Source organism: Hypomesus transpacificus, chromosome 1, assembly GCF_021917145.1.
Source record: "Hypomesus transpacificus isolate Combined female chromosome 1, fHypTra1, whole genome shotgun sequence".
NCBI lineage: Eukaryota > Metazoa > Chordata > Actinopteri > Osmeriformes > Osmeridae > Hypomesus > Hypomesus transpacificus.
The window spans coordinates 8,378,893-8,405,083 of record NC_061060.1 but is presented as its reverse complement, the minus strand read 5'-3'; the positions used below and the strand labels follow the sequence as shown (position 1 = coordinate 8,405,083).

Genomic DNA, 26,191 nt, shown 5'->3' with positions numbered 1-26,191 from the left:
TCAAGCAAACACAACGCTATGTAAACAAAGGTTAGACTTCTACATAAAGTACTGTAAATTCCATATTTATATTCCGAAAGAGTAACTTCAGAATGTAGACTAAACCCTCGGTTGTGTGGTAGTGTGGTAGAGAATATGCATGGGAAAGCTGCAGAACAAAGCCTTGCTTGATATGACAGCATTTATTTGCAGCACTTTAAACAAATCCCTTCTTGTTAGAAATCATTAGCCTTTTTTAAACAGAGAACTCTGAATCATTCACAACTGTCTGGCCATGACCAGGTCATATTCTGTCATTCGTGGCCTCACATAGCAAGCACCAGCCTTAATATGGCACAATAATTCTGCAATGTTAGTGATGCCTATGTACACAATGAGAAATACATAACAATACTTCCACAAAACACACAGCAATGGATCTACATGTAAAGAGTTACTGTTTTTTGAGTCTGAAGAATATGTTGTTTCGGCAAGGAACACCTACGTAGCATTAACAAAAACACATCAGTCCGACATGGCACACTGACTTACTGCCCATTTTTCAACTTGGGCATGAGGGTTAATGTCAGGTGTGCTGTGTGCACAGCAGGTGCACAGGAATGTGGAGAAAGTCAGGGTGGATGTGTCCTGGAAAGCTAAGCTGATTGGAGCTCCATTGTCTATCTATTCCATTCCAGTATTGATCAGAAATAACGTCCCTCGTTCAGTCACAGGAAGGCCAGTAGCATGAGAGCCCTGTGTCCTCAAGGGTCTTTTCCAATCAGTTTGTGGTTCGAGAGCAAAATAAAGACACATTTTACCACTTCACAAGGGTCTATTTCTCCAGACAACAATTCCAGGTAAGAGCTTTCTGTTATTATAAATCTTATTAGACAACCTTGTAGTGTCTTAATGGTTCTTCTCAAGCTACTCTCAAAAATAAACTACGGATATGCTTGAACAGCTGGACTGTAGTTTAGTCCACACAAAAGCTTTTCTCTCGTGTAATAGAATCTGACGTAATAGCAATGTACAAATATACAGATTGGTTGCAATCTGCCTCAGGCTCTGCGAGTCAATACTTTGACAGAAACTGGCAGGTGAAATTGGAACATCAAGACACAAAAATAGAAAAAAACCCAGATATGCTCAACGTATTTAGTGAAACGGGGTACGCTGAAGAGCCACAGATCTTCCCATCTGGCCGGTGATGCAACATTTGTCCTAGATGGCCCCTCAGTCCTTAATGTCCATGGAAGAGCATTGAGAGGAGCAGAAGGCCAGCGAAGGCAGACGGAGGCATGGGGGTGAGAGTAGGGGCAACATTAGGCAGCCCATTGGATGGAATGGTTGAATCACCCCAAAGGGGTTCATTTCCTGTGGCCTAAGGATGAGACAGAGAGAGATTTTAGCTCCACAAAAATATTCTTCATTGTGGTCTTTGGTCTTAGCCAGAAAACTAAACCAACACCAACACTAGATGCACTATCTTTTCATATACAGTATTGCTGGGAGCAAAAAATATATAATCTTCCTTTCTAAAATGAAGAGCCAAAACTTGAATGTGTGGGTGGATTCTTAATGTGGCACAGTCACCTTTGCAAATGTATTGGCAAAGTTAACTTGTTTTACAGTGAGACTAAAATTGTTGTTGAAATGAGGGTTTCTGCCAAACTATAGCTCTTTCTTAGACCGTGACCGGAGAATCTGCACACCTGTGTGGGTATCACTGGGTCCAGAACATTCCGTATGGTCTCCGCCATAGCTGGCAAGGAAGAGGTGGAGCCGGAAAATCCTGATTGGCTGGTGGTGGGCGCCTGGTCCGATCCACTGCCAAATGCCAGGAGAGCGTTTTCTGTTTCACAAAAGACACATAACAGTCACAGCATGAGAGGCAATCAGAGTTCAACGTTCCCCAAAATGGCTCTCATACAGTAGCCTACAGCATATCTCCATCAATTTCCAATCAATTTCCAATCAAACCCCTTCATTCAGTTACAACCAAATAGGCCTTCTGCATTCCGCCCGTGCTCCTCTGACCTGCTCAGATTTACTGAGCGGTAAAAGAAAAAATCCAAATACTCAGTATTCTCTTCAGGTTTCGTCAGCTGCACCTGCCTCTCCACATCCCCTCATTAACTCACAGACGAGTGGCATTGGCCAAACAACTCTGAGATCTCTCTCTGTGTCGTATTTGGTCACAGGCTGAGGCTAAGTGAAGGTGGCTAGCTATCAGATAGATGCGATTTACCTCCCAGCACTCTGGTGGGAGAGATGGTTCTGTTTAAACAGGGCAGATGAGAAGCACCGTAGCAAAGTCAATAATAAGGAGGATCAATTATTCACTATATATAAAAGGCACAGGAGAAATTGGACAGAACACGGAGGGACCGTGGGGATGTGAATATAGAACATGAAAATCATATACATATAATGAGTCACCCAGTGACGCATGCACCTCTTGAAATGGAGCCGGAAAAGAACATGAAAGTTAGCTTGATGTGAAGTGATGATGAACATCTTCCAAAAGGAAGCATGCCTGTCCACCACAGTTTAACAAAACCCTGACACTGTCTATTGTGTTGATCTCAGCTGTCTCTCTACATAAAAGTGACAGTATAGAACGCTGCATTACAGTCCAATTCGTGCAGCATTTATAATCCGAACACATCACACATCACAATATCAGCTAATGCATCAACTGTTTCAACAGGCAAATGCACAAGGTATTCCGATGGAGATTTAATAAACATGCAATTACTTTAGAATCACAGGGCTAACCTATTTCTTTGTTACTCAAAGCTGAGAGGTGAACACCCAGGTGGGATTACCAAGAATACACAATGGGTATGATTGATGAGCGCAAGAGAAAGAGAGAGAGAGAGAGAGAGTGGGAGGAAGGAAAGAAGTGAGAGAGGTAGGAGGTGAGAGAAGAGAGGAAAGGAAAGAGGGAGAGATAAAAAGTGAGTGGGAGGGTGAGAGACCAGGCTGTGTGTTAATTCCACCAGTGAGGAGATTGCTCATTTAAATACCTCTCTCGCTACTTCTATCTGGGCCTACAGGTAACTGTTGGGACACATCTGTCTCATTGGATCCAATTTGCCCCTGTCAAACTATCTTTAGGACTTGCTCCTTCTTTTCCTCCGGGGAAGTGTCATTCGCCACGGTCTCTTTGAGCAGCTATTCATCAATGCAAATGAGTTAGACAGAACATGGAATAACATTGTCTCCTCATCTCTCTTTCACAGAGAAATACAAAAAACATTTTGAAATAACTAAGAGAGTGAAATGTCAGTTGAGGTAAACACACCATTAAACCAATCTGTTGATGCAGCTTCTGTCCTTGGAATTCAACGAATACTGTACTGTACTCATGCATATTCTAATGACTGAAAATCCATTGTCAAAGTGGACCAATTATTTTAATGAGCAGTAAAAGCATATTTTTCATCTCACTCTCCTTCTCGCTCTATCTTTCGCTCTCTCTCTCTCTCTCTCTCTCTCTCTCTCTCTCTCTCTCTCTCTCTCTCTCTCTCTCTCTCTCTCTCTCTCTCTCTCTCTCTCTCTCTCTCTCTCTGTATCAGAAGCAGACTTTGAAAAGCAAAAGTATTACCACAGCAGTAGTAAGTAAGTCAATATGGAATAAGGGCACATAAACACTGTGTTATCAAAACAAGATACGTGTACCCCTCTCCACGACACACACAGATACACACACGCACCCACACCATGCAGAATCGCTCACCGAGGCAGATGTTCTCTGTGAAGTACTCCAGGAAGTCGGAGCATTCTTCTCGCTGGTTCCCGCTGGTGGAGCAGGAGCACCAGGGGGCCACGCTGGACGTGGAGTTGTCCACATAGTTGGGTGTGATGGAGCTGCCTGCAGACACAGGGAACAAGCTCACCTCAATGTCAAATACCAACGTTATCCAATATCCCATGTAAACTCCCTGTAAAGGCCTGATGTATTACAGTAATACTGTAGGTGGAATATTAGATTCTCCTGTGTGGAGCATTTTATTTCCCCATTCACCGATGTTGTAGCGTAGCTGGTGAGAGTTCAAGTACACTGCTTTAGTCGCAGCCAGTAAACTTGGATCTGTCTTTGTCCTCTCTCCCTCTTGCGAATTTTAAGATCGAGTGGAGCATTTTCAAGTGTTTCATAAATACAAAGCAGGGATGAAAATGCCAAGTGTTTGTTTGCGCTGAAGGGCACTGTTGCAGACTTCTAAGATGCATTAGGCCGGTGTGCCCTTCTTCTGAGAGCCCCCCCCTCCCAAATAAAATCTTTGAAGGAAAAAAAGCCTTCATATTTCAGACACATCACAGGATCTGGTAAAGAGCGCCTATTCCTCAGAAGTCGTGTTAAGGGTCCTCATGTGTAGTATCCGTAAGCCACACCAATCGAACTTTTTCGCTATTACACAGGCCTTTTTTTTACGTTACCGTAATATCTGTATCTCTCTTCACTCTCTCTAATCTTTATCCATCTCCCTCCATTCCTCCTCCACTCAACCCTGCCACATAAACACCTCTCTGACTCTCAGCATTGGTTTTGTCCTTTGCCTTAGCTTATGGACTATTCTGCTCTTTATTCAGGGATTCACGTAGCCTCTCTCCCTCTCCTTTTTCCATGCATGCTTGATCATCCATGCAACATGTACTCACCTATCAAGCCTGTGTAGGCAAGGAGGCAGGCTCCATGGTTCCCTTGCTTGCAGCCGTTGGCAGATGACTTGTTGGGTTGGCAGTCATATTGAAACTGGGCCAGGCGGGATCTGCAGAGGCAATACCACCAACACTCTTCAGCAAGGCCAGGCCACCAACTACATTGATGCTAATGATGGAATGTTTTATAGACATTTTTTTTCTTTCACCGGAGATTTTTACTACTATAGTTCAGTGCGTTATGTATCCAGTGCAGCGGTAAAATAGATTGGAGTAATGGTGTATTTCATCCCCATGACCTGGAATCATTAGCAAAAGCCCCTTGAGCATAATGGACCAGTGAAAATAATGGTTATGACCCGAATTTGCAATAAGCAATAACTCAGATCCATCTTCTGTTTTATCTGTGTTAAATATTTGATGTTAGTTCAAGAGACTCCCTGGGGTGTTCTGACCATGTTGATAGAGAAGCTTTAAGGTTAGATTACTAGGCCATTTCGTCAGTTGAATGACCACATTCTTCTTATAGCTCCACAATGATGAGACAGAATCTATAGATGGGAGTTGTGGTTTGTTCAATTGAACCCTTTGGTACCCTACCCTACCCTACACAGTACTGCACGTTGGCTGATGACAGAGCATGTAGGGTATATTTGTGGAACACTATTAGTCTTACTCGTGGTCTTATCTTGGCCTTATGTTGACTTGAGGTCTTGTCTTAATGGCTTACTCCTGCACTGTCCGACTAACCTTTGGAAACTAATCTGCACACTTACAGTCCCTGAAGTCAGCTAAACAGCTCAAATACTCAAAGTCTGCCATTGCATACACACCTTCAGCATCAACTGACCTGCACACATTGTCCGCCTTGCATATACGCATCTGAGTGAGGCAGCTGGGCCTGTCAGGGCCTTCGTAGGAGCAGCCAGGTACGATGGTCTGCCGTCGGCGCTCCGCACAGGCCGTGTCCGTGCAGGGGCAGAAGAGCAGCGCGTGCGTGTAGTCTGGGGGAACGCGGTCGAAGAAGCGCCGCAGAGCCCTGTTGCACTTGGGACGGTTACACAGGCCCGACTTGGCGGTGGTCTTGATGCAGGCGGAGACGTACTCGGTGCGTAACTTCTGGCACAGATCATCCACGTTACACGCCTTGGCCGCGTCTAGGCAACGGTTCACTGTCGTCATGCCAACCTCAGAGTCTGCAGTAGGAGGAGGGTAGAGATCAGTCAAAATTTAGATGTCATTCAGATATTTACTATGAACAGGAGACAATGGCTGTGAATGAATCAACCCAGTCTGATTTAGTTGTTACTATTATACAGTGAAATTATTATCTCTGAAAAAAGTTGGTTTGATTGGTTGTCCCATCTTCCTGAGTAACCCAACCAAGGAAAACAAAAGAGGTCAGTTTGTGACATGACTTAGGTAAAATTGACGTTGATCACAAAATGTAGAGGTAAAAACGGAGGTGATATCAAATATTTACTCTTTAAATGTGTTCATTGTGTTGTGCTAGGACACACGTATTGTTTCAAATTTTGGAAGCTGCCTGGAGGACACATTGTGGACTCCTCTCTGCCTGAGGGCTTCCCGCAGGCAGATGACAAACACAACAAGGCTTCTCTTCAGTGAGAAAAAAACCCCAGGAAACAATAGTTAGAGATGAGATTCGGAGGTGAATAAGCATGTAAATCAATGGAAGTTAGTGGACATACCGGCTGTGATGGAGGCCAGACGCACGTAGTCATAGTCTCTCTCCACAGCCTCATAGGGATAACTCTCCACCAGGGTGACACCTGAGGGGAGATGGAACATTGTATTCACCCTGTCAAACATGACAGCATTTGTTAAACAGATGAACGTGTTTCCCAGTTCATTTTGGCAAAAACACCTCTTTTATACTGTAGGTCAATGAAACAAATACAATATGTCTCCATGGACTGATACATGCAGTACCGGTATATAACTTTACAACGTGAACAAATACTAGGCTTAGCCACACACGAAAAAGAAACAACAATGGATTGCAGCATTTGTGTTCAGTAAATTTTTAATTTGTGCACAGCATAACTTGGACTTAGCTGGAGCACCACCAAATCCAAATAATGTCTGACCATGTATGACAGATTGGTGCAGGCTCCAGTAGATGCTCAGGCAGTTCTTCTCCTTCTTCATGCCCCGTTTGCACTGGCAGCCGTGTAAGGGACTGGAGAGAAGGGCTGAAACGGCGTTGGCACACTGGCTCCGTGCCCCGGGCCCCAACTTCATGCTGCCGTTGCCTGCCACACACTGGCGCAGGGTCCGCAGGCGTGGGCTGCAGGTCTCGTCACTGGAGCAGGAGTCTCCAGCCACCAGGCAGTCTCTGCTCGCAGATACCGCCTCCTGCAGGGCTGTAGGAGAGGAGGAGCCGTGGGAAGAGGAGAGGAAGACAGAAAGGAAGAGATAAGAGAATATAAAAGGCAGTTGACACAATGAGAGGGGTTGAAGGGGATCAGGGATGAAAAGAAGACGAAAGAAACCATGTGAATAGAAGCACAATTATAAAGTGCTCACATTGGAACAGGGTTGTTATACTGTGCACCTGCTCCGGGTTGCTCCAGGATGCAGCTTTAGCTATCAATTCAAAAGAATTCATCATAATCCACGCCTCAATTAAATCATATCATAGCCTAATACAGGAAGGTGACAATGGAGCTTGACTCAAGAAACATGGGAAAAGAGATGTTACAACTAGACTTGGAATTACTGTGCTCCTCTCTGGGAATGCTTTTGTAAAAAAGAAACTCTGCCATATTGAATCCAGCAACCCACTCATGTATTAAAGTGCAGTTTTTCCTACACTCCCTTACGCCATTGAAATATTTTAACAATCTACACTGAACATGTATTTCTGACTTCATGATTGGCAACCTGCTGAAAGCAAGTCCATTACACTTTCCACATTACTACACATAATGTTCCCTTGGTGGATGATCAATGTAGAAACCTATATTTGAACATACATTTTCCTTGAGCTGTTTCCAGAGATTTGGTGGCTGGGTGGTCATGTTATATACCTGAGCTCTTTTCTGGGTGACGTGCGCATTGTGTACAGGGTATTCAGAGGACATTACAACAGAGAGGGAGATATTTATCTGTTTTGGCAGGAGCCTTTACCATGTTTACCATGGTTCTCCGTCTATCTCAATGAACCGTCATGACAGCTCATGAGATGAGACATTTTCTATCTTATTTCAGAGGTTTCCTTTCCTCAGATCTGCGTCTGGAGAGAGATTTATGGAGAGAGGACTAGATCTGTCGTAAGGCTGGCCGCCGGTGCGTTCCTCAAATGAAACACAATGACACAATACAGTTTTCAAATCGCTCTTCCTCATTCTCTCTCTTTCAGTGCTTCGAGGCATATTAATGAGATGTTTAAATGAAATTCATTGAGCCACTTCTCATTTCCTTTTTATTTGTCTTTACAGTCCAGTTACTGAAAGAACTAGAAGTAGAAACCCTTTTTTTGGACAGCTTTGTGCTCCCAGATAACGTCTGTCTGGTTTGAGTGAATAAAGCTTTTGAAGAGGAGCTCTCATTTACTAAAACCTTTTCAAAATGTTAATAAATTAGAGATAGTCTTGCTGAGTATGTAGTATGATATTTTGAAGCTGTTCAGTGAAATTGACTGTAAAGCGTTACTTCAGTTGAGTTACATATTCTCTTGTCACCTCAGCTTCTTGTTCCTAAGGCAACATGTTGAGAAACCTGAACCAGCATATACCTAAACTGGAATGTGCAGTCGTTTATAGCTCCTAACAGAACTTAAGAGAGCACATCATGTTGACCCCCTGTTTAAGGAGGTGGATAATTAGCGGTGATAGCATACTTTTGTGACCAACGTATTCCATTCTCAAGTTCATAGAGATGCAGCTCAGCAAGAAACCCCTTGGTTTCTAAATGTAAATGTGGGTGTTGCAACAATCAAAAGGATGACCTTTGTACAAATTACCTTCTGAAATATCAGACATGTAACCCTGTAACCCTTTACTGCAACCCTATTTAAATGGTGAAAAAGAATCAGGTTGGTACCCTATACTGTACTTTTTGACCGTAATTAAGATACTGTATACAGGTGAAATTACATTGTTCAAGCTTTCATTCTTTTTTTTCTCTGAGTCTTAATACTTAGATCTTCTGCAGGTAAATTCAGTGAAGAGCTAAGTGCACTAGATATAATGAGGTCTAGTTAGAATGTTTGACCCCAGTTATGGACTGGAGTACAGTACTCTACATCAACTTCAAATTTGACAAAGGTTTTGAAAGTGTACTATAATTACACTTAGTCCACTTTTGGCGGCAGGTGAGGTGGTCCCAAAGGTTAGCTTTGAGTCACTGGATCTCATGGCTTACTTTATTGATGCCTGGAGGTGTCACAGCAATGGCTGTAGGGGACGCCATTTATTTTTTGACGTATGTACCAGGCATTTGAACATGCTCCATTCAATATGGTGGGTTATTGTGGAGAAAAATTGCAGTCTGAGAGTTCTATTGATTTCCAAACAACACACATTAATGCTGAAGGCTATCAAATGGTCAGACAACTGTCAACATCTTTCGATCTTGTTTGGTCCAACAGCAGTATGTTCCTTTAACTTAGGTGGATTGAATCTCACTGGCTGCATGAGTCCATCCACCAAAGCACTTGTCCTCTATTCAACCAAAGTCAAGCTTAGCTCAGTGGATTGATGCATGTGGCTCCTCTGCGAAAAAAAAAGTTCAAAGTTTAAACGCAGCCAACGCCTTGGAAAGGACAGATGGTCAGTTGCAAATTTGCAGGAGAGCTTCCAGCCATTCCTCCATCGCAATGTGTGTCAGTTTGTGCTGCCTGAGCAGAAGCTGGAATAGACACCATACATCATGAATGCAAATGAGTTGCTTGATTTGACATTTCCAATAAGCCTGTCTCAATGTACCAGTGGGTTTAGCCAATTAACCATGTCAGTAATCAATGCCTTCCAAGCTTCGGTTAAGTCCTCCGTTTCCCTGCCACATAAATCATGGGGAGATTAGCTGATCAGTTACCCAGACGTCTTTGACTTAATGACCCACTTCAGAAGAGATAAAATGGAAAATGAAACTTAATGAACTTAGGTGGAATGTTACCCTCACCCCAATGTACTAAAAAGGTAATGTATTGTCTTAATGCATATCAAACTGGTTTTAAAGTGCTTTACATTCTGTAAATTGACGACCATGTGATTCAATATTAGATAACAATGGTCCAAGATGTCAGCTTCCACATTCAAAACGTTTTTAGAGCATAGAACTGGTAAACTACAATTTATACAGCATTCTTTTCACATTGAAAGATTAACATTTGCTGTTATCATCTGTTGGCTCTTTTTGTAAAAAAGTCCTTTCAAAACTTAGTTTCTTTGTTAATTTATAATTTTCTGGCACTTTTAACGTTCTAAAAATTATTCTTGTATTGAAAAACATGTGAGGGTAGTAGTGATAAAGATGAATCAAGGTCCTTGAACTTTCATTGAATGCCTTTTGTTTGAAATGCCTCTAATTATGGCCATTACATTATGTAATATAATGACAAGAACTGTGAACGCACCAGATACTTCAGACATCCAACAAACCTTCTCTACCAAATCATCACAAACGTTTTTATTTCTACAAAATACTGTATCTTGTTCTTTACTTGATGTTTACTTACCTAGCTTTGTGCTTAGTATTTTTCCAAAGTTTAGGGGAATTATTTTATGCTACAGTACTTCTTAGCTCAGGAGGCTGACTAGTAGAACCAATATTCGTTTCTAGTGTTTTTGGTATTCCTATACAGGTTTCTTGTTCTATTCATCATAGGGTTAAAATGAATGACAGTGAAGGGGAGGGGTCTGGTAAATTAGGTTCCTAGAATTGCCAACATGATTAGCCCCCAAAACATGATTTTTGGGGCACAAAGAAACTATGAATTACAAACATCAAAGGCAAACAGATTGCTGTTAGAAAAATGAAATTAAAATGAAAATGTGAATGTTTACTTAGAATAAAACCAATGTCATGTCCCCTCGTTCTTAATTTTCAACATCAAACATGTCCCGTATGCTAAGGAAGTAGCCAAAAGCAAAAAGACTTACCCATATTGTTTGAACAGGGAAGCAGTTTTTGCGATGTCTTGGCATTACATAGCAGATTGGGAAAAGCTCTTTGTCAACTGAAATATTCGTTTTATTTGCCTCTTATCTGTTTTATTAAATGTTGAAATTCTGCATTTTGAAAATTCTGCATTTTAGAATAGTTGGATTAACACGCAACTTCAGTCATAGAGCAGGTACTGCCATCCACGCACCATCATAAGAGTGTGACAGACACACACACACACACACACACACAACCATCTGATTGAGAGCAATAAACAGAAGGATTCAAACACAAAACAAAGTTTATTTCTCGCTAAGTGGCGTCTTACACTTTCACAATAAGATCACAAAATAGAGTCAGTGTGTCGGTCTTTGACAATCTCTCTCCCTCCATTTCTAATCAATGCTTTTACTCAGAGGGCTTTTGATTTCAAAGGAGGTGCTTTTGTCCACTGGAAGCTGGGCTGAACTACCCACTGAGTTTCCATTACTGAACAGCAAAGCCCAGTCATCTGGTGTTTCATGGAACAGCAAATAAACACAATCCCACAGTGCAGCACAGAACCTCATTGGAGGGCATCCCAATCCTCATATTCATCCTCATTGTGTGTTTGCGTTTGATCTGCTGTTTTGAGTTCGTAATAAACTAAGTGTTACTTAACCCCCCCGCCCCGCCTAATGGTGTAGTCCGTGCACGTTCTAAAGCCTCCCCCCCTCGAGTGGCTGGCATTGACAAACATACTTCTTGTCATTAATCACTGGAGGCAGGAACGTGTTGTTACCATAATCTCCCACAACTGGCGCACACGCATACACTCAAACATCAACACATCAGCACACGCACACACCTCTATGAACATACAGACACAAACACACACACACACATATATACAAGCAGAAAGACATACACACATACAATTATTCAAGCATACACATGCACCACAACACACAAAAGTACACACAAAGGGCTTTGCCTCTTTTGGGATTAGAAGAGGACATCTGTGCTTGCCGATCTTTCTGCGGAGATTCTCCACATGACTCACCTTTACAGATAAGTTCTCCATGTATTTGCAATTTTACCCGACCGAAAGCGCACCTTTACAAAAGTCAATAAATTGTGCAGAAGTGAATGGCTGCTTTGGAATGGTGGTGAACAGTAAACAGAAGATCATATCAGGACTCACAAGATGTTGGCTATTATTCAGCCTTGGAAATGATGCTTCAAACGAGCACCCGTGTCAGCTCGATCTCAGGAGTAGATACTGTATACAGTGCATGAATGATAGACGCTGTATCTGTAATGGGCTGGCTGCTTGTGAGGATAGTGGAGCCAGTGTGGAAGCAGCAGATCCACAGGACATGTGTGAGCAGGGGCCTTAACCCTCAGTTCCCCCTCAGGAGCTTTCCAAAGGGTCTCTGAACCGCCTGAAGCTTATTTCACTGCCAAGAAAGTGTGGTCTGGATGCCCTGGGCATCATGCCACACACACACACGTACACACACACATGTGCACACACAAACACACCCACACAAAACAAAACAAAAAAATTGCTCACCCAATATAGTGATAATTGAACCACAGCCTACAGTATGTGTCGGAGATTGCAAGGGAAGTCATTAAATCGGACTTTAGCCTATACAATTAGCGGCATGTAATTTTCTACCTTGAAGGCTGACAAGCTATACCCACATCCATTTAACGAAGGCTAATAGGTGGGATGTTGGACACTGATAGCAAACATTTATCTCCACCACGAGAGATATGTGAGAACATGACAGGAGAACACGACGGCATGCCCACACAACTTCAGTGGTGAAGAGAGGTGAATGGACGAGCAATGCCAATGGCACCTCCAAAGCCTTTTCTCCAGGGGATGTGAAAGACGGTTTATGGATTTGTGTAATCCAACTACTGTACTGTACAGTAAATATATTTATGTGTGAGGGGTATGTGGGAAATAAGAAAAAAGTGAATGGAAAATGCTGCTGGTAAACTTGCTTTTTAATCTCAATTGGGTATTTGGGGTTGAATTGATTCCGGTGCTCAGATGTCTCAACATGGCCCTTGATTAGGTATTCATTTCCATTTGTTGAAAGGAATATATTCTAGGCACATCTAAGGCAACTGTAATTGGCACCTAGAAGCCACTCAAACACTTACAGACTTATGAAGGAAAAGCTCCTGACATTCAAATTAAAGGAGGACACAAAGCATGTCGTTAATGGGGGAAGTGAACACGCAAGGCCTGATTTTAGTATGCAGAGCAGCACATATTTCCTTCCCAACTGCTTTCAAATAAAAGGCTACATTTAATTCATTTTCTTATTTAGGATATTAAACTGTGATTATTTCAGGACAGCCTGATGAAATCAAGTTGTGTGTGTGTCCAATTCATAATGCACAGTGATGGCTTGTCAAGTTCAGTCTCAATGTCACCTCACAATAGCTCTTTATCTCTGCATGGGAATGGTGACATTATAACAGCGTAGTCTATTGGTTTGTAATGGTTGCAATTAACTTATCAGTATATCCGTCCTTCGCTCTGTCAGGGCGGGAGCGTGACTCATCGCCTTCCTGTGAAAGCACTGGCGTTCTATACAGCATGGAGCAGAAGGACACAAGCGAGCCAGGGAGAGTTTGTCTACTCAGAAATGAGGAGCTGAGTGTGACGCACTTTCTGAACCTGATTCATCAGTTGATTCATTAGTGTTTGCCATACAGTAGGAGGGAGCCAATTAACTTCCAAATCTCAAATGAGACCATTATCAGTTGGAGCTGAATAGAGCCAGGAGCCATGTCAGCCATATCATTAACCGCATTTCACAATCGTTACAGCATTTATCAGTAGTTTAATTGTCTTCAGATCTCAATAAATCTTTGACTGGCCTTGGACTTCATGCTGGTAGCACATTTCTCACATCTTTAACTAACAGTTTTGCCTTTTTTTTTACAATGAAATGGTGTTACATTTTAATTAAGATGAAGTGTTAATTTGTCCACTTCCTGCATATTGAGCTACTTCACAGTAAGATCTCATTGAGTCATATAGGTAAGCCAAGCAGCATTTATGTGGATAGTCAAACTGGATTAATGAAAGTGACCAATAAAACCATAGGGAAGTGGCCGAGTGGTAGGGAAACAGCCACAGTCATGTTTGTCCCACCACCATGAAGGGTGATGAAGAGGTTACCTTATGTCGAGGTCCATGCGTGGCAAGGCCCTACCATCATGTCTGCCAGCTGTCCCTGTCACTCTCCCTCCGTCCCAGCGGGAGGGAGGAGCCAGGCATATCAACTACTCCATCAGTATGAGTGATGAGCTCTCTCACGGATGAGACCCATCGCCCACAGCAAACCCTCCCTGTTCCTCCCTCCCTCCAGCCCCCTTCCCTCCACCATGTCTCGCCCCCCCCTCCCACCCCCACAATCACCACCCGCCCCTCAGGCTTCAGATGCAGCTCCAGGTAGAATAAGGTGACAGGGGGACAAAAGGAACCCGCATGAAAACTCGCATGAAACCAGATAGGGCTTTTTCAGTTGATTGCCTTGACTTGGATCAATTTAGATAAAAAGGCGCAACAAGGTAATTTCCATAATGTTGTGTGTTTTGAGGTAATAAAGCAAGAGACAATGGGAATGCTCTGTGGTAAAAGTAATCAGTTTTTAATTGAGGTGAGACAAATGGGGAGCAATCTGGCTTAATCTGCTCCGGAGAACGCTGTATTTCATAGACCCCTTGACTCAAGACACTATTGCTTTCAATCTGCTTTGATTTTGTGTCCTCCTTAGGTTATCAAGTAGGCAATTAGGACAGTCATACACCACATCAGCCCTTCTGTAATGATTCTGTTCTGTTCAAGTGACATTATTAGACAGAATTTCCAATTGGGTCAACATAAGGACACAGAAAGTGAGAGAGAGAGGAAGAGGAAGAGAAAGGAAGGTTGGTCAATAAGATCATTGCCCCTTCACTGGATGGAAAGTGGCTCCCTCAGTGAGGTCACCCAGTGGAGGGCATGCTGGGAAAGAGCCTGTCCATCAGTGGGGGGCCCGTGGGACCCCAAATAGATCTGCTGGGGCTGAATCAGACTCCTTCCTCAGATTTGCACCATGATTCACCACAGCAGAACTCTCAGTGAAAGGTCATGCAGTGATCAGAGAGAATCACAGAACTTCAGGCCCATGATTAAAAAGTCTCCTCTGAGTCAATGTCAGGCATAACATGAGGTCACAGAAGAAGTTGGAGCCCAACTTTGTTAAGTCAAGGGGGTGATACTGCAGGATTTTCTAAATGCTTCTTTTAAGTCTTTCCAGAAATTGGGTCAATCAATCAAGTGGTTTTATCAAACTGACTATCAGATGTGCGCGAGTGCGGGTATCAAAAGGTGCCTTTGAGGGATGTGTGAAAGTTGACTTTATAAGGAAACCTATTCTCATGCAGGAAAGATCTTCACTATTTTAACCACTGGGAGGGATACATGGAATTAACAGTCAGAACTGGGACCATGGCTCATGAGCCCTCGCTATGACAAGAGAGAGGACCCTAAACTTCCCTCTGTCCTCATTAGCATACCACAGAAGTCATTCACAACGTGGTGATGTGACAGCGACCACCTGCCCACCCTCTGTTTTAGACAAGCCTTGAGTTATGGATACTTGCTGTAATGAAAGACAAAGTACATTCATTGAGCAAGGTTTCATTCAGTTGGAAGGCTAATGAGGGTTTTTGGCATAATTTCCTGTGAGCATCATCATTAATACACACATGTTTTATGATTATCTACTTGAAAATATGTATCTTTTGAATTGTGCTGCTGATTACAAATTATTCAAAGCATAAATCAAGGGGGACTGCAGTTTTGCAATCTTCAGGCTTTGAATATATTTTCCTTTACATTTCTGTGTCTCTTAAAAAACAATAGCAATGGTTTGACTAAGCATCCATGCATTCTTACGATACAGGTCAGGTGGATCTGTCCAGAACTAGTTTTTTGAGAATAATACAACAAAAAAACAAGCTTTCACATTTTGCACTTCACCTCAGAATGCAAAGAAATTGCCACAGTCAGTTATCTTCTGCACAATAGTTTTTCTGCTCAAACAGTAGAGATAATGAAAAATAAATTTAGCCTGAACATAACATAGGTTTTACAAAAAGTAGACAGATGGTTGTAAAAACAAATAATTTTTTGTAAAGGTCATGGAGCGACATATGAAAACATTCAATGGTAGAGTAATTATAGCAAGCGTGTTCCACAAAAAAAAACGTCATGAAACAGGCCAGCTATGTAGATTACCCACAAAATGACAGTTAAAGGAATAGCCTCACTGCCTCTTTGTGATCCAATCAAATGGCCTGATAAGAGATGTTTCACCATTTATCTGTTTGCTTGGTTCCTTAAAGAACATGCTTGCATGAGTTTGTGCACATACTGTATGTGGACCTGTATGTGTGTGCTTGTGTGTGTGTGTGTGTGTGTCACTACTGTGCACAAGAAGCTGAGTTCCTTAGTACAGTATTATTGTACAGAATATTACAGCACGGTATTCTCATGTCTTTGTGAATACAAGGGTGGCCAAGGCCATCTCACTTACAGGGCATTTGCACCTCCAGGTATCCTTCACTGATTCTTTGTATGGTCATCTTTCAAGATAGTACATACAGTGCCGTACAGTGTGAGAATACTAATTGGACGTTACAATATAATCACATTATGCTTTTGATAAGAAAATGTTTACCCATATTGTAGGGTTACAGCTCTCTGAGGATTTAGCTGAAGAGCAATAACTACCTAGTTGCAGAATAACATACACAGAATGGTGAATTACACACACACAGACACACAAACTTATATTCAAAACATTGTTTCGTAACCAGTGTGCTAAGGTCCTTGACTTTAATGTTTCATGTCTGCTAGGCAACTAGTTTTTTTTTCATTAGCTCTAGTCTCTACTGTATGTGACTTGCTTGTGTGACCTCACAGTACCTCCAAACCCCACGTCAGCTTGAACACTTCCTTTTGTTTCGCACAGCACCACCATATGTCATCTCTGTAACCTCAAGCAGGTGTTTCTCCAAGGGTGGAAAGGCACGTACAAGACCACTGATGCAGATAATCTCAAGCAGCAGTGTGTTCCAAGACTGCCTCCCTCCGACGTAGCCAAGGCCCTATCCTCAAGTTCCCTCAGATGAGAATATGATGCTGCGAGAAACATCATGGCGAGGGGCTCATTACGATGCAGACCACGGGACCGGCGGGGCCATGGGCCCACCACCGGAAAGGAACAACAAGGAAGAAGAAAGAACGCGAGGCGGCGACTGGCTCTCTCTGCTTCCACAGGGCAATTTTGAGTGGTTAATGAAAGCGTTGTTTTCCAAAGAACAGTCCCCGCATGAGGGCATAGTTCAGGCCTGCCATGTTGCTATCAGATCTTACTTAGTGGGTGACCCTGACACTGGGGGCCCCACAGACTTCCACAGACTCTGCCTTTTATGGGCGACATGCACTGGATGTGAACCATAGGCTCCCTTTATCTCTGAGATGTCCCATTTCTCCTCTCTGACCATGAGCAGGTCAGAGGAACCACAAATAAAGTTTCTGTTTCTGTTTAAAGACGTTAAACCCACTAACATATATCTTTGAACTCCATTAACTGACTTTCACATTTTGTTTGAGCAATGTCATATCCAGTTAAACTTGAAACAGTAGGCTATTAATGCTATCATTGTGACCAAGTCATCTACAGTAGACTATCTAGATGAATCATATCTACAGCAAAGCTGTAGAAAAACCATTAGACCAGCTAGGTCTGGGATGGGCTGTGTTATTTGGCATCTTAACACAAAATCAGTGCTGCATCCCCCCTGACTCTTTGAAGCTGGAAGTCAGAAGGCCTAATATGGACTGATTCCTTTCCAGGGGGCCAGATCCCTGGCATTGGGCCCCTTGTTCTCGACCACCACTCAACACAGACCTGTCAAATCCTTAGTGACATTCTCTCAATCCAATTAATTAGGACCTAACAAGCCATGGGAAGGGCTGGGATTGGGTTCTTGAGTGATGACAGAGTCGGAACCATTCGCAGGCCGGCCCGACAGCAGACGTCACAGACGACCCGATAATGAGGTGGTGGAAGCAGCTGGGACATCCGTGTCAGGAGCTTTTGCTGACTTAGAAGATGCAAGTGCTTTTGGTGTCTGTCCAAGAAGGCCTCTTGGACATCACCCTTCTATAACTTCAGAGGTGTCCAGCATATTGGCAATGGTATGATATGAAAATGGATATTAATGTGAATCCATTTCATCAAAATATCCAGCTACTGAACAAAGACTGACAAATCCTCCGCTTGCAGACATGTGACAGAGCTGATTATGAGGAGGCAGACTGGTTCTGTGCATAGGACTTGTAATTACTGTTAGCTGCCTTTTTCCCTGTGTCTGAAATAATTAATCAAGTAGCAGTGCGGGGAAGGTGGCAGGCTCTCCTGCATGGAGCAGATGTTGTAAATCCAGTGCAGCTCGTAGAGACAGGTGCCCTCCAGCCGGTTCCTGTCTGCTGCCTTGGTAATGGTTTGTTTCCTTTCCTGGAACACTGGAGAAATCAAGCAGCAGCCACTCCAACCTCTATCATCGTGGCATTACAAGGTTACACAGTCTTTCCAGTACCATGGTAGAGTTAGGTTTCCAATGACTCTCCTTTGTAACAGCTAGGATTAGTGGTTGGAGTGAGGACACTTGGTCTGTGGGGTCAGAGAATTACCAATATATCTGGCTCTGGTTGCCATTGCGTCATTTCCAGTATTCAGGCTGCTGTCCATCAAAGATATCAGATATCTTGGTACAGACCGATCTGATCCAATTTGTAAGTCAAAAACAAACGATTCCAATTTATCTCAACCACAAAGAGGCCACCAGACTGATTTTATTGATGTGATTAACTGGTGAGTTCCTTATGACAATAAAAGTTACAGAATTAATTTTGTAGAAAAACAATTTGGTACTGTCTCTTGACTTGTATATAGCTTGGCCTGCACTGGGTGATAAGACGTATTCTATTTGGTGTCTGAATTGCGGTGTAATTCACTTTCCTCTGCATGTAAGCCAACACTGGGATAGCCCATAGTAATTAAATGCCAAAGGGATTGAGGCCACATTTATGTTTGATAAAATTATAATAATAAAGCAAATAATACATGCATAGCAGTGGATGTCAAGCAAAGCTCATTCATCCTTCCTGTCATAAAAGCTGTGTTGCGACCACAATGAAAATAGACAGCTGCATCCATCACAGCTTCGCCTGCGACGTCTTCTTACAGCCAACACTCGGCTCCAGCTTCCAATGTTCAATTATGTGTACACACACTACCGTTTCGCTTTCTTGTTGTTTCACTGTTGTTTTATGGATTTTTTCTGTCTTCTTTTAAACTTTTTGGACTTAAAAAGAGGTGAGGAAAAGGGATGACTTTTTGGCTATTATTTAGATTTAGCTGAAAATAGAGATGAGAGCTATCTAAAGCCACTTTCATCCAGAAGACACCTAATGTACATTGATGTGTTCCTTATGTTTATTAATGCCAGAAAAATCACAGAGACCCAAAACAAAAATAACTCCACTCAAGAAAAATAGTCCACTCAAATATATTCCAAACCACCCCAAGAGAAAAAGATGGTCATGTGTAATTTACACCTGATCCAAATGACAAATAGTCTGAAAATAGTTAACCGTAAAATGATGTCTCTGAGGATTTGAAATACAGACTAAATAGTACATTGAATGATGCAGTTAAACCAGCAAAAGATTATATATTTTGATATAGTATTGAGTCAAAACGACATACTTATTTAATGGTCATGCACTACCAATGTACTGTTCGCTCTACCCTGCTATCATGACTAAAGAAACAGCTTAGAAAATATTGACCTCTGTAATACCATTTTTTTGTTCTTTTTTTTTTTTACAAAGCCTCAGTTACAGTGTATATTTAGCTGTGCCCCAAAAAAGACTGTGTGAAAGAGGGAGGTGGCAGTTTAGAGGCAGAGCTTAAGCCCTGCTTCTGAAGCTGTGTCACACAGGACTGTGTCTACCTGTCTGGAACAGGCTTTCTCTCTGGATAACCGCTGACAGACTTTGAGCTAATGAGCCATTGTTTGGCCCTTGGAGGCCACTGTACGTCTATAACCTTAGAGCCATCTACTGAATTTCTTAACAGGGCTAGCGACAAGGTAGAAGCACAGCTTTTAGCCCCATCCAGAGCTTCACTTAACATGTGCCATTTGAGTATACTGTGCCTTCTTGTTTTCTCCTCCGTGATCAACAGCCCTTTCAATTGACCTGCCACAAAGATTAATTTTGGCCAAGTACCTTGGGAGTTTTCAAGTGTGACCAGTTTCCTAACGCCTAACATTATGTACTGTTTGAGTCTATTATGGTTTAATATTGTAGGCAGATGATTATATGTGGTATGCAATAATGTCAGAACAAAAGGTCAAAGGCATCAAACTGACTGGTAATAGATGAATAGCGAAGTACCAACTCAACAGCAAGGTTTAAAGCATCTATAATTAAATTTAAAGACAGGTTTTAAGACCCAGCCAATGGCTAGAAAACAGAGGCAGTCCACAGGTAGAGTATGCAATGGCCATTAAGTCTATCAGGCTCTAACTTTAGTCAAAAGGTCACATAAGAAAATGTTCTTATCAAAGTTAATGATAACAGCATGTAATAGAATTGTAATGACTAATTCATTTTGCACACAGAAAGCTCAAACTTCAGATATCTATTCATTCTGAGTAATACCTGCTCCAAATGAGATTCATGACAAATCCCTTACAAGAGCACAGAGAGAAAACATCAGGTGATAGTATGCTTGGCTATGGCTGATCTGTCTCTATTAAAGATACAAGTCATGTCCCATAATATCAAACTTTCTTATCCAGCCAATCTACCACCAGTGTATTGTGAGAAACCATTGCCTCCATTGGAAACAATTCTATCTGCATTTTAATGTCCTACGTTTCTGCACGTTTTCTAAGTCTGGACAGGAAAACAGACTATGTCCAATCGAAAATTGCTCATTTGGTCAATAATAAGACATTGAATCTGTATTTTTCTCAAATAGTTGAAATAGAAAGCTGAAAGCTTGATCTAAAGCAAATTGTCAGCCATTAAGTCAATCCTGCCAATTCACAACCCCTCTCACCTACTGTGGAGTAGTTATCCCTTCACACTGAAATGGTTGCAAGTCTGAAAGCCACCAGAGATCATTTCTTACCCATTCAATATGAACCATTAATATTCAATGCAATTACCTTGAGCTACAGTTGGACTTTCTCCTTGAGATAAAATGGCCGTGATCTGACTGTGATGCACCTTTACCATCTCAAGTTAACACGGTAAGCAAATGATTACCAAACCAAAAAAGGATCCTGCATTGCACAATCACATTTAATTCCATATAATTTTGCATCCCATAAGGATGTCAGAGTAAAGCCCTGGACCCATTCATCATGCGGATAAGATCAATGCTCAGGCTGTCTCCTCTGGCTTACGGTTCCTCCTCCTCTCTTGTGGGGGAAAACGGTGGTTATCCAGACTCGACTCCAGCTCATCTGAACGCTCTCTTATCATGCTGTGTAGACGGATATGATCCTTAGGACCTGGAGCCTCTAAATGTTAGGTCATCTTCACTTTTGGAATGGTCAATTGATTCCAATACACACAGTATACATATGCTGTACACATATCAGTCGAGTGAATATATTAACAGTATTTTGTTTATCTGCATACAAACACAATGTACATGTCTACTCAAAAAGTCTTCATAAATTGAAGAGTTAAATAAACTTTGTCAGTAGAGGTCATTTTATAACTGACGCAAGTACAATGAAAATAAAGGTTATAATTTCAGTTCACGAATACTGATCCATGCTTTCACATCTGCTGTTAATACTTATCATATGCTCTGATCTTGAGTGGAATTCGAAAGCTCCAAATATTTGTAATTTCAGGTAGATGGTCACTTCAGCATTGACCCAATGGTTCTGACAGGTTGTTTTATAGCACCGATGTGTCTTGAAAATTGTAGTTATTTGGTATTCCTAGTGTGTAATGGGAGCAGTTGGGTACAAGTCTGTTCTCTGACTGTGAGATGCGTAATGTTAGACCAATCTATAGGTATGTAGTAACCATGCTGCCTACTCAGTAGGCCATATAAATGCATCATGTAACATCCACTGTAGAAGGGGTTCTGTCACATTGGAGCTGTTTTTCCCAGCTGTGAATAAGACTTCCTGATTTATTGTAATATATCCTAACTTAATTGTATCTAAGACAGGTGGCGAAACACTTAAGATGACAAAAGAAATGCTTTCTGAAATGAGTCCTTGAAAAATATATTCAACTTGAAGGTACTTACAGTTCATCTGAGAACCATGTGCCATGTTTGAATACAAGATACTTTGAACTTTGCATCATTTAACTGCTGCTGAAGAGATGCTTGAGTTGCAGCTGAGCACCAGAGCAACATACACAAGTGAATCAAGAATTATACTGTATTCTGTAGTAAAAGCCATACTGACAAATGTTGAGTTTTTACATGCAGACTGCATCCACCTCAAATGCAATAGCCTTTAACCAGAGTACAGAGTCTACCCTCACATCACCCACTTCCAAAACACAACTAATGTTTCAAAAGTTACATTTCAGAACATTTGTGTGTAGAGTATACCCACTTCTTCAACTTGAGTACACCATGGAGTGTTCCCTCTCATTTCTCTAATGAGGTATAGTACATAGGAATCAATAACGAGATGGGTTGAGCAATACCCGCTATTGTGCTGATGAGATGCTGGGATGCTGGGGCTAGAAGAAATAGATCAACTCCGCTGTCATGGCCATGTCAATATCAATGATGACATCACGGTGTCTGTAACAAGGCCGGGATTAGCACATGTCGGACTTGACCGGAATAATAGACACGCATACTGTAGTGTACAACTATCCCTTCAAACACGCATGCCTCCGTGGCACAAAATCAATAGCAACTTGATCTAATCACACAGTGTCTTCTATCGTTCAGCAGCAAAGACAACGCCATTCACATACTATAGCAATGAAATTGACTGATAGGAGTTACATTGCAGTCCATGGGATGCAGGTCACGATTCCGGTCTTGCAATCAGAATCATAGTGCACCGTTTTATGCAGTGGTGGTATGAGAGCGAGGTGGTATGAGAGCGAGATGGGTTTGAGCGCTTAACCAAATACATCACTGATGAGCTGGGCAAGGCAGGAAGATTGAATTATTCAGCCAACAGACTAATTCAGTGCTGGTAACCTTTAAAGTTTATAGATAGCACCACTTACGTTACCAAGAAACAAAAAAGGTACGCTGAATTTCAATGACATCACATAAAAGTAAAGATTCAATATTGTTGGGAAAGGATGATACCACTAAAACTCCAGGCGCACACGCATTAACGCGCACTCAAATCCGCGCACTGAAGGTGGGAGCGATGTGAAAATCAAAAGTCTGAGAAGACAAACGGATAATTTGTGTATAATAACTGATGTTCCAGTTTGCTATGTTACCAAAAATATCCGGTTTGCAACGAAATTATCTTGACTTCTTGCATTACCTCCTTGATCAAGAAGGCAGTTTTATAATGCAAAATTCGCTTTATTGGTTAAGTTTATTCAACGCAGCTTAAAAATGTGGGCTAAAGTAGCCTAAACATGTTGCAGACCAATAATTTACTTTTTTTTTATCAATTTGCTTCAAATAGGCTAATCCACTCATACAAATAACACATTAACTATGGTAGTAGAAGATTGATGACTATATAAAAAATATTTACTTACCAAAAATGACTAGTTGAAACAGATACAACCCCCACAGATCCATTTTATGTTCGGAATGTAATTTGTCGTACTAAATTCCAGGTAACTCGAAACACCTTAAATTACGCTGCAAGAAATCCGTTTGAACATTTTGACTTCATCGTTCAGAATCGATGACCATGGGAATCCTTATATACTCAATCATGTTCAGAAGTTCACAACTGTTTTCTCTTAAATAGCCTGGAGCCAATTGTTACATAAGTGTGCGCAAGAAGAAAGAGAATCGGTAAGATTTCACTAAAAAAGTTCTGTTCATAGTGTCCATCGTTTGGGTCTGACGATCTGCCGCTGTTCTCTACGGTCTGAGCGGGGTAGCTGTTGTTGAATGTCTGAGGCTGCGATGGACTACTGCCGAGAACGAGGTAGGTGAGGAGGGAGGGGGTGCAGAATGACTTGCGTATGGAGTTAACATTCTACAGTGTGTTATGTGGGAGCAATGTATGAACCAATAATAACTATTCATAAATAGAGTATTTCGTTAGCCGTCTACTGTTGTACTATATGGTCGGTGAGTATACTGTAATATTACAGTGCCTACTCACACGCACGTAACCTTCTTGCACGTAGTATTTTCTTGGATAAAATGTTAAGACCGCTTTGTCTCGGCCAAAAATATTAACTACCATGAGGTGATTTTTACATAGATTATTGTTATTTTCTTCAAAATTTTGGCTCTCAAGTTTTGACAAACTACTTGGCTCTGGTCAAAAGCAGATGAAGTGGCGTGCCACTTCCAGCACGAGCTGTAATTTGTCTCTGCCGATTGGAACAAAAAAAAGACGACTTTAACTGGCATGATCAAACTGTTGATTAAAAGTTTGTAAATCGTTAATTGTAAAAAGTTCAGTTGAATGACATCTGTTACTTTTATTATCATTATTATGATGAGAAACACAATGTTTGTCCAGGATGTGCATTTGGAGTTTGTTGATCCACTCTTTGGCCCTTCTCCATCATAATGGTGACATCCAATGGAGTTACCAGATGATTCATACAGAGCTTGCAGAGCATAGATAACCATGGTTCAGCCTAGTTGGATCAGAAATGTTGGTGATCTGCACATTTAACACTACCCACAGGTCCAAGAGGATGATCCAGCAGTTTACTAATAGCTGAGAGAAAAGCTTGTTAGCTACATTTAGGCGGAAATCTTCTTTCCAGTGTGTTAGGTTCACAAAAATAACTTTCATCTGGAATTTCAGTTAAAATGTGTGTTCTATTAAAGATGACTCCTCTATGATGCACTGAGAGATAGATGGAGCAAGAATATTCATCAACTGCATGGCCGTGCTCTACTCCTTAAACAAGCTTACCATCCTAGAATTTGAAACAATACCAACAATACCAGCTCAATCCAGAGCAACAGTACTTTAAACCTAAGATATACTGTAAGTTTCATAAATGTGTTTTTTTATGTTTCATAAATCTTTAAGAATAGACAAAGTGCCTTTGGGATCTCTCTCTAAAGTAAGTAATTGCAATGTGCTTTAGAATTTGCTATTCAAATCGCCCACCCTAAATGTTGCAGAAAAGTGGAAAGCTCTTGCTTTACTGGTTAGGGAGTTTAAAGAGAAGTGTTTATTTATTCTGTGAAGTTTTAGGAACCCTCGGAGGCAGTGGAAGGTGCAGAGTGCTTTGTGTCTGATCTCCTCACATTAAAGGGGTGATCCAACCTGACCTGATTCACCTCCAAAGACAAGAAAGCATGAAGTAGACTGTTCCTGTCAAGCCAAGACCCCTGCAATTTCAGTCTTAGGTACTCTGTTCTTACAAAATTCTTGCTTCTTTATACAGGATCTCTTATTTAGTGGTCAGCCTATGGCTCCGCAGGGATAGTGGGTGAGCTCTGAAGGCAGGAGACGGACAGGTTTCACTTGTAGCCGTGGGCGAGGGTGCATTGATTTCCTATCGGTCTGGACCGAGTCAGTGTGGTCTTTTCATAATGAGGGATTACTTACTTTGTCTGTAATCATTGCTATGTCAAAGTAGCAGAACTGCATGATGTATTAGGGGGTGGCCCGCTGTAAATATTGCTTGGACACAATGATTTAACAGCTACTTCTTTTACTGCCGACAGTGTTTTGAGGTTTGCATGTGAATTCTAAGCCATGAATGTTTTCAGCACAGGGGGACGTTGTGCATTGAATTGTTATCCTGACAATTGGAGATAATTTATCTCAATTAATTTCCCCTCATAAGGTGTTGAAATCAACGCTATATAACGTAAACATCTACAAAATTGTAACGTCAAACTGTGTCGTGAGATTTCTTGGGTTTCCAGCAGTGCAATTCTTCATTATGTTTGGAGTCTGGAGACATGTTTCAACACTTCATTTGACACCCATTCACTGAGCTCCATAGGCTGCCCTAGATGTTAGTCCCAGGACAGTGATGTCATGGCTAGGCTCCATTGCACACAAAGTGGTGCTTGTTCTACACCAGCGGTGGAATACTTTTTTTGTCCTTTTGTTTTGTCTCAAGAGCTCAGTGAGGTATTGGTCTATTGGCTGACAC

General features: G+C 41.8%; 1 protein-coding gene across 1 annotated transcript; it reads right to left on the bottom strand.

Moving 5' to 3' along the window:
- Nucleotides 1–193: 193 nt before the first annotated feature.
- Nucleotides 194–24,015, bottom strand: gfra4b (GDNF family receptor alpha 4b). Its single transcript, XM_047021338.1, has 8 exons — nucleotides 23,639–24,015; nucleotides 6,759–7,034; nucleotides 6,415–6,440; nucleotides 5,498–5,844; nucleotides 4,648–4,757; nucleotides 3,725–3,859; nucleotides 1,695–1,834; nucleotides 194–1,363 (listed from the first exon to the last, which is right to left on the bottom strand). The coding sequence occupies exons 1-8, from the start codon at nucleotides 23,679–23,681 to the stop codon at nucleotides 1,223–1,225; spliced, it is 1,218 nt and encodes a 405-aa protein (XP_046877294.1). The 5' UTR covers nucleotides 23,682–24,015; the 3' UTR covers nucleotides 194–1,222.
- Between the last annotated feature and the right edge of the window lie 2,176 nt (nucleotides 24,016–26,191).